The 18,294-nt window shown below is 30.5% G+C and overlaps 1 protein-coding gene across 1 annotated transcript in view; it reads left to right on the forward strand.

Moving 5' to 3' along the window:
- LOC114108518 (cadherin-18) overlaps nt 1-18,294 on the forward strand; it is a 266,365-nt gene that overhangs the window by 218,649 nt on the left and 29,422 nt on the right. The window contains 1 exon segment of the mRNA XM_071607247.1: nt 12,329-12,450. Within this exon segment, the coding sequence (XP_071463348.1) occupies nt 12,329-12,450 (122 nt within the window).

Below are 18,294 nucleotides of genomic sequence, written 5' to 3' on the forward strand. Positions count from 1 at the left end.
AAAGACTCCTAAAAGGCTTAGTTTATAATGTAACTTGAAATTGCATGAATTTAGTGGTTATATAAAATAAGTTCTAGCATTTTTATCAGAACACATTTTAGAAATTTTTAAGTTATTGTAGTTTTTACTGATTACATTTTTTAAATATAGGTACTCTTCCATTTTGATACCCTTGTAATTTCACCAAGGATATCAATTTCCTTGTATTAATTACCATTATATTGTTAATAAAGTCTTCAAATTATCTCAGTAGTGCTGTGATGCTTAATATTTAAGACTACTGAATGTAGGGTAGGGTGAAACCATCTAAGCCTGTTTTGAGTTTTATACAAGCAATTGAAACTTGGACATATTTTTCAACAGATTATCTCATTTGTAACAAAGTTTATTACAAGACTCCAATCATGTATCTTAATCCACTACATGGTACATACTGGCATAATAAATGTAAACTCTATAAATGATAATTTAATATTAAACACCACTTGGTACATGGCCAATGTTCAATATATATATTCATAATTGAACGTTTTAATTACATAATTATTTCATGTTTAACTTCATTAAAAAACCATTTTTCCAATAAAGTTTTAATATTTTAGAAAATATAAAATTTCTGATTGCTCTACATTATCTTTGAGAGTTTATCATCCCTTTCATTTTATTCATTCATTTGGAGTATTGTGGAATTACATTGTGGTTTTATTTCACTAATGACAGAGATTTTGAAAATATTTTCAACTTCTCATTTGTCATGTGGATATATCTGTTCATTATCTAAGTTTCTTACATCTTTGTGTTGGTTATTTAACTAGTTTTAAGAGTTATTTTTATATTCTAAAGTAAAGTTTTTGATATGTTTATATTTTCTACAGAGGCTTTCTAATTTATTTACTTTTTAAGAACCATATATTTGTTTACTTTTTAAGAACAAGAAATTTTAATTACTTTAAGCTAAAAAATTTGTTTTATTTTATAATGATTCTTTGTCTTGTTTATAAAACTTTCATTTGCTGAACATCTTAATGTTTACTCCTAAAAGCTTTTCTATTAAGTTTACATGTTTGATTTTTAAGTTTAGGTATAAGGCCCACCTAGGATTATTTAGTTTATATTACTTATAATTGATGGAATGTAATTGTGCATGTTTATGAGGGTACAGTGGAATATTTCAGAATGTGCACATCATGATCAAATCTCAGTAATTAGCATAGATATCCACTCAGATTTTATAATTCTTCATTCAAGATTCACATTTCTAGTTATCATGAAACATTCATGAAATTTAACTATCATCACCCTATAATGCAATAAAACACCAAAACTTGTTCTTCCTTTTTCACTTTGTATCACCTGACCAAGGTTTTATCTTCCTCTATTCCTCTTCCAACCCTAGACCTTGAAAATTAACATTTTTTCTCCTTACTTCTATGTATCAACTTTTGTTCCCCACATTTTTTATTGATACACCATAGTTGTACCTATTGACGGGATTTGTTGTTATATATTTGTATCTGCCCATAATATAAACAATATAATTTGGCCATCACCACTCCCCAACACTTTCCCTTTCGGTCCCTTCCTCCCATTATTCCCTGGTTCCTTTCAACTATTTTACTGTTCTCCCATTGATTTTTGTGAGATCTTCCCCAACTATCTTTTCCTTTTCCCTCTCTAATTTCCACATATGAGAGAAAACATATGACACGTAACATAATTTGCTTAATTTAATGGTTTCAAGTTTCATTCATTTTCCTGCAAATGACAAAATGACATTTTCCTTTATGGCTGAATAAAACATCATTGTCTATGTGTACACACACACACACACACACACACACACACACACACATATATATATATATATATATATATATATATATATATATATATATATGGATATGTGTATATATATGTAAATGTGATATATATGTATATAACATTTTCTTTTTCCATTTATCTACTTATGGACCCCTAGTTTGGTTCCATAGTTTGGTTACTGTGAATTGTGGGGCTATAACCATGGATATGCCTGTATCACTATAGTATGAAGACTTTAATTCTTTAAGATAAATACTGAGGAGTGCTATAACTGGGTCATATGGTAGTTTCATTTCTAATCTTTTGAGAGACATCCATATTGATTTACATAGTGGTGTCACTAATTTACAATCCTACCAATAGTGTAAAAGTGTTCCTTTTCCTCCACGTCCTTTGTAGAATTTATCATTGTATTCCCCATGTCTGGCATTCTGACTGGTTTGAGGTGAAATCTCAGTATAATTTTAACTTTGCATTTTCCTAATTACTAATGATAGAGATAACTATTTTTGATTAGGGGTTTGGAGTGCGTGTATTGAGGAAATCCCTTCAAGTTTTAATTTATTGTGTTTTGGTTAAATTAAAAAATAGATTTTGGTTTCTTTGAAAAAAAAATGTGTGTACACATATGTAACAAATAACAGATGGCCCCCAGGTTGCATTGGCTTAACTTCAAGTTTTTTGACTTTGCAATGGTGTGAAAATGATACCTTCTTTAAACATTATACATTGAATTTTGAATTTGATTTTCCCTGAGCTAATGATTTATTTCCACTGGGCAACAGCAGCTCCCTGTCAGCCATGCAGTCACTTGGGTAAACAACCTGTTATCTGTATTGTACTACTCTGTTGCTGAGCTCTCACGTCCTGTATGTTAAGTGTACTAAATGCATTTTCAATTTTTGATGTTTTGACTTATTCTGAGTTTCTTGGTTGTAACCCCACACAAAGACTAATGTATGCTCATTGGTTTTAAAATGTTTATCCACCAGGATACACTGATATAATAAATGTATTATCAAATCTTCAGGGATTCTAGAGACTTATTTGGTATATCTTAATTTTCTCAGTAGGATGTTTTTTCCTGCCACTGTCTGGTTTCTGATCTCTGAGAGTAGTGGCTTTCTGTATATTTTTTCAATTTTATAATAATTTGTCCCAGCAGACTGATCTATTATCGGTTGCTCCTTCCTGATGAACACAGGAAACTTTCTTTTCTTATGTCCTGTTTCCAAGATTGCTAAACTTGTTATTATGAAATTTATTTAAACATTACACTAAACACTGAGGTACATAAACATAAGGAAATCAATAATTGTGTAGACTAGGTTGAAATATTTCCTCAGACTTGATAAAGTGATTTGTAAAAAATGCGCTGAAATTTAGGAGAAAAATTAAGCAATTAAAAAACCTATGGGAATTTTAGATAAATCAGAAATGTTGTTATTTTGAAAGTATTTTCAAGTTCTTATTTCAATTGAACTAAATCAATTGGCGATTCACAGATGATTCATTACGGGTGATGTTCACAAGAAAGGTGACATTACCTCCAAGCAACAGCAGATCCATTCTAAGAGATAAGACATTTCCCTCTTTGAGAATTTGGAGATTGGTGAATACTATATATTCAGATATTTTAAAACAAATATTAAAAATGTATCATGTTTGTTTTGCTCTTTTTCTTAACAATTTTTCATATTAGCTGTTTCATTTTAATTAACAAAATTATTTTCTGATGTTGAATGGATAAGAAAATGTTTATTATGTTAATATTACTTACCAATAAAATGATAATGCTACCAAATCTTTATCTAGTGAATTATTGAAGTTCTAGGCAGCATAGCTAATGTTATAAGTTCAAAGGAGAACATGAGTTAATTCAAGATGAATTGTTTACACTATACAAAGAGAAAAAAGAGGAAAATCTCATGAACCATATGAAGAAAGAAACAAAGATGAAATGTTGACACTGTGAATTATTAAAAATATTATATTTATTTAAAATATTTGAAAATAGAAATTAATTTGTTAGATTCTCTTATAATAATTACATGAGCCAATTGTAAATAGATAAGTCTTCTTTTAAAAATTTATTTCATAATCAGCAACAAATGTTTACATATTTTCAATATAAATAATTTATAATAGAGGAGAATTGTTTTGACTTTAAGATTCTTATTTACCGATCAAAGGCTGTACTCATACCTAAGATTAAAGGTACACCCACTAAACACACATTGCTCTCAGGCAGTGATACTGAAGAATTGTTGGAGATTTAGAGGTAGCTGCCTTTCCTTGAGAAACTGTAAATTCATTCTGAGTAACTCACTTATCTCTGGAATTCATAAGACAACTATGTGATGAATAAATTGACAGCTTTAATCTGACAAAAATGAGGTAAGAAGCATACATGGAATAAATTTTGGATGACTTATTTATAAATTTAGATATATAACAAATATAATATTATAATATATAAACTATAAATATATATCATACAAATATATATTATATACTACCTATACATTATATATATATTTAATTGACACATATTTGCTTACACACAGGTGTTTTTCCATCACTGTGAAATAAGTGATTTAAAACATGTTGACTTGATTTTATTTTCTCATATAAATTTCACAGAATGAGTTATATAAAGGCATTATATATGACTATAGTACATAAATGTCTGAGGAGCAACATATTAAATATCAGATATTCACCTCAGTTACTCAGTATAATAAAATATTTTGAAAACAGCATTTGGTTTCTCAATTAATATTTATATATGATTTGAAGAATAGGGGAAAAAAAGAGAGAAAATAGACATATTAACAGCACTAGTATATACCAAGCATTGTAATAGTTTCATCAGTAGATTACTTCTTACTGCATTAGACCATCAAACTAGCAAGAACTTTTTAGTATTTATTTATTTATTGGTATTTATTGGTACTGGAAATTTAACCTCCACATGCTTTACTAAGAGTATATTTCCCCAGTCCTTTTAATCTTTTATTTTGAGTAGGGTTTCACTAATTTGCTGAAGATGACCTCAAACATGCAATCTTGGGCCTCAGGCTCCAGAGTATCCAGGATTATAGGAGTGTGCCACCATACTGAGCACATTTATTAATGATTTTATCTCAGCTTTTATTTTGTCTTGAATTTAAATATGACTTTCATATACAACATTTTAAAACTACAACTAAATTTAGCAAAATTATCTTTCTTTCCAAACACACACATTAAATGAAGGCTTTGTTTGTTTGAACTCTTGGTTTCAAAACTTCTTGTTATTATTTTTTTAAGGAAATGATGGAAACACATTCTTTCATAAACAAAATTTATGCTAACATTTCAAAATGTTCCAGTATTAACTCATAATCACTTTTCAAAAGAGGGAGGATTATTTTGGTTTGTAGATATTTTCACAAAAAATGAAATATGTTCACAAAAGTTTAAGAAACAGAGACCAAAAATATGATTTTTAACTCCATCTTCATACTTATGGGCATTTAAGAAAATTAGTCAAATAAAAATGTGATTTTTAGAACTTTCATTCACTGAAAATTCCTGTTGCAATGTAGATAAGATTTTTCTTTTTGAGTAGATTTTCATAAAGAAAATAAATAAACCCTTATTTTGAGAAAATAATGCATATTATATGCATAAGAAAATTGATCTATTTTATTCTTATTCACATTAGAAAGTAAATAATTAGATTAGAAATCACCAAATTCCTTAATAAACTTATACCAGTGAATATGACTTAGATTTCTTTGAGAGGATGCATATGTAAATAATAATGGCTTTGAAGTAAAAGTAAATTAAGCATTTAAGTGGTGATTTTTAAGAAAATAATTTGAAAAAGTAGCTTTAAATTCACTTTCTGTATTCAAAGTCAACACGTTTAAATCAGGTAAAGTGGAATATTTAGTTGTTCCATCTTCTGTCATAGCCCATTATGCTGGCAAGCACACATAGGCATTCATAACTATTCCCTGTATAAAACTGATAGTTCCTTAATTTATAGAAGATTAATAAAATTTTGCAATATCATGCTAGGTTTTGCAGTGCAATACCATTTTCACTGCATTTCTGTCTCTACAGGTTCCAATCTGCTATTGTGAGTTCCTATTATATTGATATTACCTAAAGTATAGTTTATTTATAAATAATATAATTTGTAATTGGGCATGGTGGCATATACCTGTAATCCCAGTGACTCAGGAATTTTAGGTAGGACAATTGAGAGTTTGAAGCCAGCCTCAGCAAATTAGCTAGACACACAGTAACTTAGTACCTGTCTCAAAATAAATAAAAAAATAATGATAATAATAATAATAAATAAAAAGAGCTGGGCATACAACTCAGTGGTACAGTGTTCCTGGGTTCAATAAAATAAACAGTATAATTTGTGCTAGAAATTGCATGTATAAAATTGATCACATAACATGTTTCGTTTAGTTTTTCATTTTTTTAATTTTAATATTCAGATGGGATTAAAATGTATGTTGTGTTCTCTTCTTTGCTTATAGAGTAAAATTTACATGACCTCTTAATTATTTTTCAAAAATCCATCTTAGTGAGTCAAATCATTCTTATTCCAGGTTTATAGATGAAAAAATTAAGGCACTAAAATCATAAATGACTTAACAAAGTATTTGCTCTTCAAGAATACTCTAAATGGGATACATATTTATTTTTTTCTGATTTGAGGGTAATTTGTTTATTATTATTATGGCATTGGAGAAGATAATGCTAAATGAAGTCATCCAATCCCCCCAAAAATAAATGCCAAATGTTTTCTCTGATATAAGGAGGTTGACTCATAGTGGGGTAGGGAGGTAGAGCAGGAGAAGATTAGATTAATTCTATATAGGGAAGACGGATTGGAGGGAAAGGGAGAGGGTAGGGGATTAGCAAAGATGGTGGAATGTAATGGACATCATTATACAAAGTACATGTATGAAGACTTGAATTTGGTGTCAACATACTTTATATACAAACAGAGATATGAAAAATGGTGGTATATGTGTGTATTAGAATTGTAATGCAAAAAAACAGAGTACATGTATAAAGGAATAAATTGGCATAAACATACTTTATATACAGAGATATGAAAAATTGTGCTCTATATTTGTAATAAGAATTGTAATGCATTCCACTGCTGTATTGTATTTAAAAAATAATAAAATCAATAAAAGATTTTTAAAAAAATTATGAAAACTGATTTACAAAAATGAAGTGAGAAAATAAGACTAAAATAACCATAACAGAAATGTTTAATTAAAAACATAAAAGAAATCCAAATTTAGCCTTACAAATATATTTGACATTCAAAGGCAAATAATAGACAAAGGAAATAATAAACAAAGGAATAATAAAATAAACTAAGAAAATAGTAGACTAAGACACAAAGGAACTTCCCAATTCACAAATGAGAATTAACTAATATCATGATTACACAAAGAATACCAGTTGCATGCAAGCAGACGAGCGGTGAGTACAGAGCTACAGTGGGTTTCAGCCCTATTATCCATATTTAAAGCTACATGTTTAAATATCATCCTATATTCAGTAACTCACAGTTAATAATTTTTTAAACTTGTTCTAACACTCTGTTTGCAAAACTTTCAATGGTTTTCCTGAACAGTGCATGTAGGACCTATGTTGAAACTTAGATTAATTGAGGTTCCCCACAAGATTCTGGACTGCAGACAACTAGTAGTTGTCTAATCCTAAACACTATGTCTTTAATCGCTGAGTTGTCTACTAGTAATTGTGCAAAATAACATGATACCAATATAGAAGGAGTCTACTTAGGCTTGAAGGACTCAGTTTTCTGTGTCCAAGAGTGGAATGGATTCCATGACTTTTTAGTTCTGGAGGAAACCATAAAGAAGGCAGGAAGGGCATTGAGAGAGAATGACCGATGACAGGACATTTTTATTCTTTTATTCAAGTTCTTCCACAAGCTATAGTCTTGTCATCCTCTTCTCATATGAAACATGTTTAATGATTTCACTGAAATTACTTTTAACCCTTCCTGCTCAAAAAAGAGTAGGGATGTATTTAATCAGGTACAACTGAGGCTGCTTATACTAGTAATTAAGGCTCAGGAAATTACCCAAGCCTTAAGTTTCAAGAACAAATTCTTTTCCTTTGCTCTTCATATGTCATCTACAGTAATGTATGAAAAAGTCATGCATACTGTTTAAAATAGGAAAAATAAAACAGTTATATATGTGTATTAGGATTCTCTAATGAACAGGACACAAACACCACATGCACACACACAATAATAAAAAGGAAATGTAATAGATTGGTTCATAGGACCAGAATTTGATTTTCATCTGAGGCTGGAGAGCTAGTGGAACCAGTAGCTGATCAGTCCAAGAGCTGGAGCTTCAGAAAAAGATCCAGTGTGCGGCCTCAAGGAAAGCTTGGACACTCCCTGGAGAGTCATTGGTCACAGTCTGCTTTGGAAGTGAAGGAGCCAGATTCATGTCCTCATAGGATCACAGCAGCAAGCCAAGAACCCTCTCAAGAAAATTTGAGCTTACATCTGCATTGGTTTTCTAGTTCTTCCTCCCCTCTGTTCTCTTTAGGCCCCTGGCGTGTTACCCACATATAGGATGGTTCTCCCCCTTAGTTTGCTGTCCCACATGTCAGTCATTCCTGGAAACACCATCACCAACACACCCAAAGACTCTTAATTTTAGGCATCGACTAATCTAATCATGCTGCCTACAAAAATTAACCATAACAATATGGCATTAGAAAGGTAAGAATAGTGTATAATAATGCCACTTGGCCAAGATGAATAAGGTATACTGTGTCAATTACAATTTGTATAACTTATAATGTAATTATTTGAATGAAAAATACTTTTTTTAATTAAAAAATGTAATAAAAGACAAATAATGGTCCATATTAACTTATGAAAAAGCTGCATCACTATTTTCATTATGAGAATTCAATATAGACAACTATTAAATCTGTATTTAAGTAATTTTAATTTGTTTTATCTATGTAATATAAAGATAATAAAATAACATGCATCTTTTATATTTTTTTATAATGATGATTAATATTGATAAAATATTAATGCTGATTTCATGAATCATATATGAATTTACTTATGGAATACATTTTCAGGATTTTTGTATTTCTTTTTCTATAAGCTTAATATAATATTCAATGTCTATAAGGAACATGTTACAAGGAATAGCAATAAACATATTTCAGTACTTTTACTACCTAAGAATTAAAGTCTTACTAAGAGCACCATCCAGAACAATTTCTTAGTTTTACAATACACTCTTTCATTTTGCATATTTTATTAATTTCAGTTTTAAAAATTTTACTATATTCAGATAGTCTTAAGACACATTCCTGAAAAAATATTTATAAAATTCAAATTTGTTAGAAAAATTATTTCACTCAGTGATTATGTTGTTAACTGTTCCTTTCCTCTGTGATATAAATATACCAGTTACTATATCCATTTGGCTATTGTTTGAATGCTTGCATTTTCCTGATACTGTTGTTGCCATTAATTGTACTCCTGGGATATGTATTCAGGAGTTTCCCCAATAGAATATCTAGGAAAATGCATGGATTTTTGGCATAAAAATACACTACCACACTAGTTACTCTTCAGGGTAAATTTATAGATTGTCTCATTGATTCATATTCAATCATACCTTTGTACAAGTTTTGTCAAAATTTATAATATTGTGTCAAAATGCAAAGTTAAAAGTTAATTTACTTTAATTAAGCCATATTTCTTTAAATGGTAATGAGACTGGGAAATTTTTCTGTGTTTATTTGTCATTCATATTACTCTTCTATTCAATGTAATTAATTTTTGCCTATGTTTACACTGGGCTGACACTTTGTTCTTCTTGTTACACTATTTTTTTATATTATAAATGCAAATTCTTTGTTAGTCATGTGCAACAAATATCGTCTAACCATTTTGTGACTTTCTTTCTGTTATTATATGGTGATTTGGAGGAATTAAAAAAAATAAGGTCACTTCTTAAGAAAATAATATATTTATTATTTATTTATTTTTATGTAGTGCTGAGGATCCAGCCCAGTGCCTAACATATGCAAGGCAGGCACTCTACCACTGAGCTACAGCCTCAGCCCAAGATCACATTTTAATATAATCTATCAATGCTTTTTCATGATTAATGCGTTTTGTGTTTTAAAATCTTTCATGTTATATAATGTCATGTATTAATACTGTTTTTTTTTTCCTGAAATATGCATTTTTTTAAATAAAGTTGTCAAAATGTGTTTTATTTTTGCATGTGTAAAATAAGCTACACTTTATTATTTTGTTATTATTATGATGATGATAACAAGTTGTATGAAACCACCTCCTGATAAACTTATTCTCCCCCTGCCATTTTATGTAGTGCCCTCATTTTTTATCCCCACATTTCCATTTGCAGTGTGTCTGGACTTTGTATTATGTTTCTGTTTGTCTCTCCATTGGATATGGTGAGAGTGCCTTATGTTCTAATATCATATGGCACGTTGGCAGAACACAGAGCAAGCTTTCACCACGCTCCTCTTCTATGAGTCTAAATGGCCTTAGTGTGTATAAATCTTAGAATCAGTTATCAATTCCTATGGACAATTCTCATTGAATTTGTACTATATTACATTGAATGTACACATGCGTCTGGATAGTTGGTCTGAACATATGGTATTTTGTCTTTTAAACAAGAGACATAATATGTCTCTTAACATTTTTAATAATTTTAGTTGTTGGTGGATGCAATACCTTATTTTTTACATCTATTTTTATGTGGTGCTAAGGATTGAACCCAGTGCCTCACACATACTAGGTCAGCTCACTACCACTGAGCTACAACTGTGGATGACTTTTTTAGATCTTCTTTAATGAAACTAAGTAAAGTGTTACACATATAGATATTTTACATATTTTATTAGCTTTATTCTTGAATTACTTCAGCTGCTCTTAATTAATTCTTGTAGTTTTGCCCCATTAAGAATAATATAAGCTGTATTTCGTTGTTTGTGTTTAGGCTTATGGACATTACATTTCATTTCTTGATTTTTGTAACTGTTGTTGAGTGGTTATGTACACACATTTTTTTACTACTCCAAACCATTAAATTAATGTATAATTTTTATGTATTAAAAATTTCCTACTTTTCTTCTCTATCTCCCTCTTTTTTATTATTGTTGAATTACATAATTATTCTTAGAACTAAATGGATCCAGATAGATGTTTTTAATACATCAGTGCAGTTGACTTACTGTTAGTTCTTTTAATCTGTTGATATATCTCTCATTAGCAGGAATACCCAGTATTAGTATCAGAGTTTTACAAGATACTGATAGCAAGTTGTGGAATACTTCCCTTTTCTCTGTGGACAAGTCTGACATTAGTTTTTGCTTTGATTTTAGGTAAAAACATTCAGTTAACATTTTTCTCTGTGGAAAAATTTTCACTCTAAAATTTATTTTCTATAGGTATTATTTATATTATCTATTTCTTTTAGATTTCTCTGTGGAATTTTTTACTATTATTAACATCTTCTGTATAAGTATTTATATGTCACTTTTTCCTGATATTGTTAGTTTTCAGCTTCTCATTTGTGCTTTGATGAATTTCTCAACTTCATGTCTTTTATACTGATATTCTTAATGTATTACTTCTATGTTATAATTTTGATTTTGTATTATTTTTAGAAGATGATAGAAATATTAGTCATCAAAAAAGAAATAGAGTGCAAGTTATTGAGAGATATATTCAAATTTTCTATAATTAATTCTAAATCTCTAGATTTGACATGTAAAAATAATACCAACATTTATATTTTCCCTTAGAACATAGAATTACTATGCTCACTGAAAAATGAGAAGGCTAAGAATAAGACATATTTAGAAATATTGGAGATAGTATTTTGAAGTTTACCTGTATTATATGTAGATTCCATGCTAAATTCTGATTTGAAGTGTTCTTTATTTTTTCCTGTAACTTAACATTATGTATATTCCCCTATAAAAAGTAAACTATCATTTGTGTAAAGAAATTTCCATTTCTCTGAGTTTATTTAGATTGAGAACTTGAACTTTTTAAAGATTGTGATTTTTTTTAACAACTGCTGTGCTTTTCTTAGATTAATGATGAAACCAATTGTTCATCCCTTAGACTCTGACAGCATGCAATGAGTTCCGACAACTTTCTCCCACTCCAGTTCCTGAATAACATGTAATTTCCTTGATATGAAAAAATATCATTTTAGTATTCATGTCATGACTTGGTGTTCATTTTTCATTTTTCTGTAAGTTAATGAGTTCTAGCAAAGAGTGCCTTCATAAAGTTGTCTTTTGCCAAAAGTCCTGCTACAGCATATGGAGCTAGTGACAAGCCACAGTATTAAGGAGATTTGTTTTAAACCAAGCCTCCAAAGCATGCATGGAAATACTAAATACATCCCTGTGTGTTTTGCAGACAATCCTGATTTGCTGAGCCATGTCACAGTGGGTATTAGAGTTCTGGATGTCAATGACAATCCACCCGAACTTGCCAGGGAATATGATATTGGTGTCTGTGAGAATTCTAAGCCGGGCCAGGTAAGTTAATTGTTTCATTCCTATCATTTAAATGGAAGAAAAATAAGCAGCTTTATTAATATTATTCATAGGTATAATCCCCAAATCCCCCAGTGTAATTTTTGTACTTAGTGCAGATAATTTTATAAAGCTTTATTTTAAGTACCAAATAGATTTTTGGAGAGTCATTGAAAACAAATATTCTCTGCATCCTGTAATTCAGAACACTGAACTTATTTGTGCACAGTCCATTCATCATGCCAATAAAATTACATTGAGTGCTTTAGGTACAGCTCTGCATTAATAGAGGAAGAAATATTGAACTCCCCTGTCATAATGAAGCTTAGAGACTGTACTGGGTGGACAGGCTACTTGCTCTACTGTAGAGAATCCAAAGGAGTGACATAGGATGATTGAATGAGGTTAATATTAAAAGTTGTTTTAGGTTGAACAATGTGAAGAGTTGATATGCACTAATAGGATGTAGACAGTGAAAAAAGAAAATTTGAAGGTAGGACATGGGGCTGGACTTACTGGGGCATTCATTTGAAGTAGTGGGGACACTGAAGGAAGGCTAGTGTAGCTGTGGCACACAGAGATGGGGGGAGACTAGAAAGGGAATTTGAATGCATCTTCTCTGCTGTATTAAAAAAAATGCCGAATCCACAGGTTATAACAAAAAGGTATTTATAACCTCACAGTTTCTGTAGATCAGACACCTATGCATGGCTTGGTTTGGCCCTGACAGGGTCCCACAGGATTGCAATTAAGATATCATGCAGGGCTTTTTTCTCATTCAAGACTTGGGGATCCCATATAAACTCCTGTGGTCACTGGCAGTATTCAGTTTTTTTTCCAGCTTTATACCTAAGTTTCAGGGTTTTTCTTAGCTGTTCAAGCCTTCTCACAGTTCTAAGATGCCACCCAGGGTTTCTTGTTATATAAACTCCCACGATATAGCCACTTACTTTATTCAGCAAGTAAATGGAATTTCTTAGATTAGTCTGCTAGCAAAATGTCTCATGTATTATAATGTAATAAGCTAAAGATACATTGATATTGTTGCATATTGATGCATGTTTTCTGGTCAAAAGCAAGACAGGTTATATCCTCTTTTATGGTAAAGGAATTGAGGAACCCATTGGTTGTGGGTACCATAAAGTCTATATGACACAGAAAAATCCAGAGAAGTAGAAAGATTCTAAGATCATCAGAGAGAGACAGATTTTGTTACTGTCTTGGCAAATCAGAATGGGCATATCATCCAAAATTACTTTAAATCATTTTAAAACTGAAGAAAATATAGTAAAAAATGTATTGCTTTTTATATTTGTGCATGGAGAACAATCAACAGTTAAAATGATCATTACTTATGTGATCAATACTTCCAGAGGATGGAGATAGATAGATTAATAGGTAGACACACAAACAGATAGACATACATACATACATCAGGAAGCACCCAGAACCAGAAACATTTCAGAGACCTCTGACCAGGAGCATGAGCAGCAAACTTTTATAGGTCAAACCGAAGTAGGTAGAGAAATCTCTTGATTGGCTAGAGCTAAACAGTTGCCTTCCTTCTGCAGGGTCTGATGAATTTGCTGCCTGTGAGGGGCTGAAACTCAGATATTTGTGATTTCCTTAATTCAATGAGCTGAGAATTATAAAAGTAAGGTTAATGATTCCCAGTGTTTTGGCACATGCCCATAATTCCAATTACTTGGGAGGTTGAGGCAGGAGAATTTTAAGTCCAAAGCTAGTTTCAGAAACTTAGTGAGATCCTATTTCAATATAAAAAATAAAAAAGTCTACAAAGATAGTTCAGTGGCAGAACATATCTCTGTTCAATCTGCAGTACTGGAAAAAAATACAATTAATGAAAAAAATGCTAAATATTGAAATTAAAAGTTTAAATTTAAAAATACAATAATTGAAATTGTACCTCAATTGTTGATAATAACAGCAAGTTAGACATAGTTTAAGAGAAAACAAATGAAACAGAAAATAGGTCAAACTTAATATCCTTGTTGAAGAATGGAAAGGAAAACAAAGAAAATATAAATAAGAGTCAATATATGGGACATGAACATTTAACATCCATTATTCAATTCTCGGAGTCAAGTAAGAAAGAGAAGATGGGACAGAAGCAATATCTGAGATAACAGTATGGAGGTTTTATAAACAGAGGGAAAATACAAAGTCAAACACTCAAGTAGCATTGCAGAAAACCAAACAAACAAACTAAGCAAGCTTTCCAGAATGATAAAAGTTCCAGGTTTATTCCAATAGAACCTCAGAAAATCAAAAACATCCAGAGATAAAATAAAACGTAATACCAATTGAAGAAAGTATTAGAGAAAAACTCCAGGACCTAAGGACCAATATATAATCTTAGATTTGACACCAAAAAGTATGACAGACGACAACATTGGTAAATTGGACTTCATTATTGTTGTTGTTGTTATTTTAGTCTGTGAAATAACCTGTTACCAGTATAAAAAGACACATTACAGATTTGAAGTAAATATTTAAAAATAATGTATCTAAGAATTAGCATTTAGACAATGAAAATATATTTTCAAAATTGAACAGCTACTATTTAATAACACAATTTGAAAGTGGGGAAAATGTATGAACAGACATTTCACAAAAGATATATGGCAATAGGAATGTAAAAAGTTGTTGAAAAGCATTAGTAATTAGGTAAATATAAGTTGAAGACACAGTGAGTGATCATCACCTTTCAGAAGAGCTAAACTTTAACAAATGCCTGTGAGATGTAAAAAAATTAGATCACTCATACATTGCTGGTGGAAGTGCAAAGTGGTTCTGCTTCTCTGGAAAACATTTTGACAGTTTGTTAGGAAACAAAACATTGGAATTGACACACAGCCAAGCAACTTCGTCCTCAGGCATTTCACCCACATAAACGGAGACTTTTGTTCATACAACACAGTTTACATAAGTATATATAGAACATTTATTTCTAATATTTTTCCTTTATACCCACACATAAATACTCTTCTCAGGATGAAGTACTCTAAAAGATTAGGGGCAATGATTACAGCAATTTATAAACATTTCAAAAAATCAGAAAAGGAAGGAAATATTTTTGTACTCATTTTTAATGAATATGTAAATAATCTATGATGTCATAAACATAATTTATGACAACATAAGCATAATTTTAGTATCAAAAGCTGAAATACCATCTGACTTTACATCAATGACCATATATATAAATATTTCAAATAAAATATACACAAATTAAATAAACCAAAAATAGTTACTTAAAATCAGTGGAAAACCAAAGCTCAATAGGTCACTATAAAGTATTTAACAAATTTCAACACCCATTATTAATAATAACAAAAGCAACAACAATAGTGATAATGCTGCTAAATACTGTTTCAGTTTTTTTATGTGAAATTGACACAATTGCTGAGTACAGCATGAAAGTGAAGATATTACTTATATTTTTAAACTGTAATTAGAAAATAAATTTCTATACTGTATTAGTTAATAGCGTGTTAACAAACAAAACAGCTAAGAATAAATGCTACCATTTCAAGATGCAATAAGTCCTTACAAAGATCAACCTTTAAATTTAGATCCTCAGTACTTCCTCTTTTGCTCTAATTAGGGCAAGCTATATTCCATGCTTGTATGTCAAAACATACCCTAATGTTATGTATAAGTAAGAGAAACTAAGAAAGGTTGAAATATTAAAACAACAACAAAAAAAAAGCTTAGGTCCTTACCCTCAATGAATATCTCATTGGTTTGTATGTCAGAGATCTAAAAATTGGTAAATTAATTTTTTTGAATATGATATAAAGAATCAAGTATAGGGACTGGGGTTGTGACTCAGAGGTAAAGTGCTTGCCTAGCATGTGTGAGGCACTGGATTTGATCCTCAGCACCACATAAGAATAAATAAAATTATTGTGTGCACCTACAACTAAAAAATAAATGTTTTTTTTTTTTTTTTTTTTTTTTTTGTTGTTGTTGTTGTTGTTTTAAAGAATCAAGTATAGGTTAATGTTCACTTCAGGAGTTATTAGACATTTTTCTTATTGAAATATTTAGCTATGTATAAATAAACTGTTTTTCTCCCAAGATCATTTCAGTGCCATGTATGTTCTTGTACTATGATGCAGCTAATGCTTGCTGGTATATAGCCACCATTGGAGACTGCTGAAAATCTGAGCAAATGGTATCTTGCCCTACCTCTTTTTTCAGTTGTTACTTTTTTCTGTGTATTTGAACAAATGTTTCCAAATTTAGACTATTGGCTCAGTTTTCTGGCCTGTGATACTGACTTTGTGGGCCCACCATCTTGGCTACTTCTGTCTCTGAAAGTTCACTTTATCATTATCTCTAGGACACGTCCTTTCTCAAAGTTACCTCTCTAGTTTGAGTCTTCTGTTTTACTGTTCACGTTGATGGCCTCAGCTATGTGGCATTTCTGAGAGAATTTTATATAGCATAGAAAAGTGCTGTCTTCATCTCCAAAATGAAGACAATTGTCAGAATTTTAGGGCTTCCCTAAACCTAAAATTCTATGAGTTTATGACTAAATAAATTTCAATTTTTTTAAAAAAAAATATAAGTTACATTATTACATGAAAGCCATCATAATTTTGGGAAAGAACTATGCCATAACCTGCTTATCTTAGTTAGTACTCACTGAACATGGTGTAGTTATTTCACAAACCATTGTTTGAAATTCTTCACTATTCTTATTCTGCATCTTTCGTTGGATATTTATTATTGGTTTTAAGAGAGCTATCACAAGGCTTAGCACCTCTAAATTCTAATATATTTTGATAAAATTTTGCGGTTACTATTTTAGCCACCAATTTTGCCCTTCAAATTTTAGAATGTTCACATGTGAGTATAATTAGATTTTTTTTTGTGTGTGTGCTAGAAATTGAACCCAAGAGGGGCACTTTTTATTTTTATAATTTTTATTTTTATTTTGAGACTAGGTCTTACTAATTTGCTTAGGACCCAATAAGTTGCTGAGGTTGGCCTGGAACTTACGATCGTCCTCCCTCAGGCTCCAGAATTGCTCGATTGTAGGCATACACCACAATCCAGGCTACAATTATGTTCTTTGTATTGTTGTTTTAACAATTATTTTTAACTTTTTACATCAAAATAAAGTTGTACTTTGATGTAAAAAATCATTTTAAAATATTGCTTGTGACAGCTATATTTAAACAAATCATTACCAAGATATGTAGCTTTGTTATTAAAACATTGCAGAAGAAAATGGTCTGGACTTTTCTAATGTTTAATTTTATAGACTTTGAATCCTTCAACCTTATGTTAACAGCATTTTTGGAAGAAATGTGTTTTGACTTTATGTGTTTTGATGCAGAGTTGGAATAGGAAACGGTTTAAACAATGATTTCTGAAATAAGATTTTAAAGTGGGTTTGCATTGCCCAACTGTACAACAAATCTTCTTTCTCTGACAATGGCTTTCAGAGTCGCAGATATTTCTATTATGAATGCTGTACATCTAATCCATCACTGTGTTGCCATGGCAAAGAGATTGGCCTTTTATGAAAGTTACCACCACATACAACAACAGACTTCAGGTCAACTCAGATGACAATGTAAACAGTAAATGATAGTTCTCAGAGTTAATGTGTTTTCCCATTCTGGAAAAAAAAATCTTTTAAGTACTTTTCCTGAAGTAATATTAAAAATAATGCCACATGTGCATGAAATTTGAAATCAATTCCTAAAGTAGAGTGTTTCTTTTAGGTGTACCAAATATACCTAAGTGAGAAACCTTAAATAAGACAGTCCTTTCTAATATATGTGTTAAGTTTCATCTGTGCTCTTTTTA

The sequence above is a fragment of the Marmota flaviventris genome, unplaced genomic scaffold, assembly GCF_047511675.1.
Source record: "Marmota flaviventris isolate mMarFla1 unplaced genomic scaffold, mMarFla1.hap1 Scaffold_44, whole genome shotgun sequence".
Lineage (NCBI taxonomy): Eukaryota > Metazoa > Chordata > Mammalia > Rodentia > Sciuridae > Marmota > Marmota flaviventris.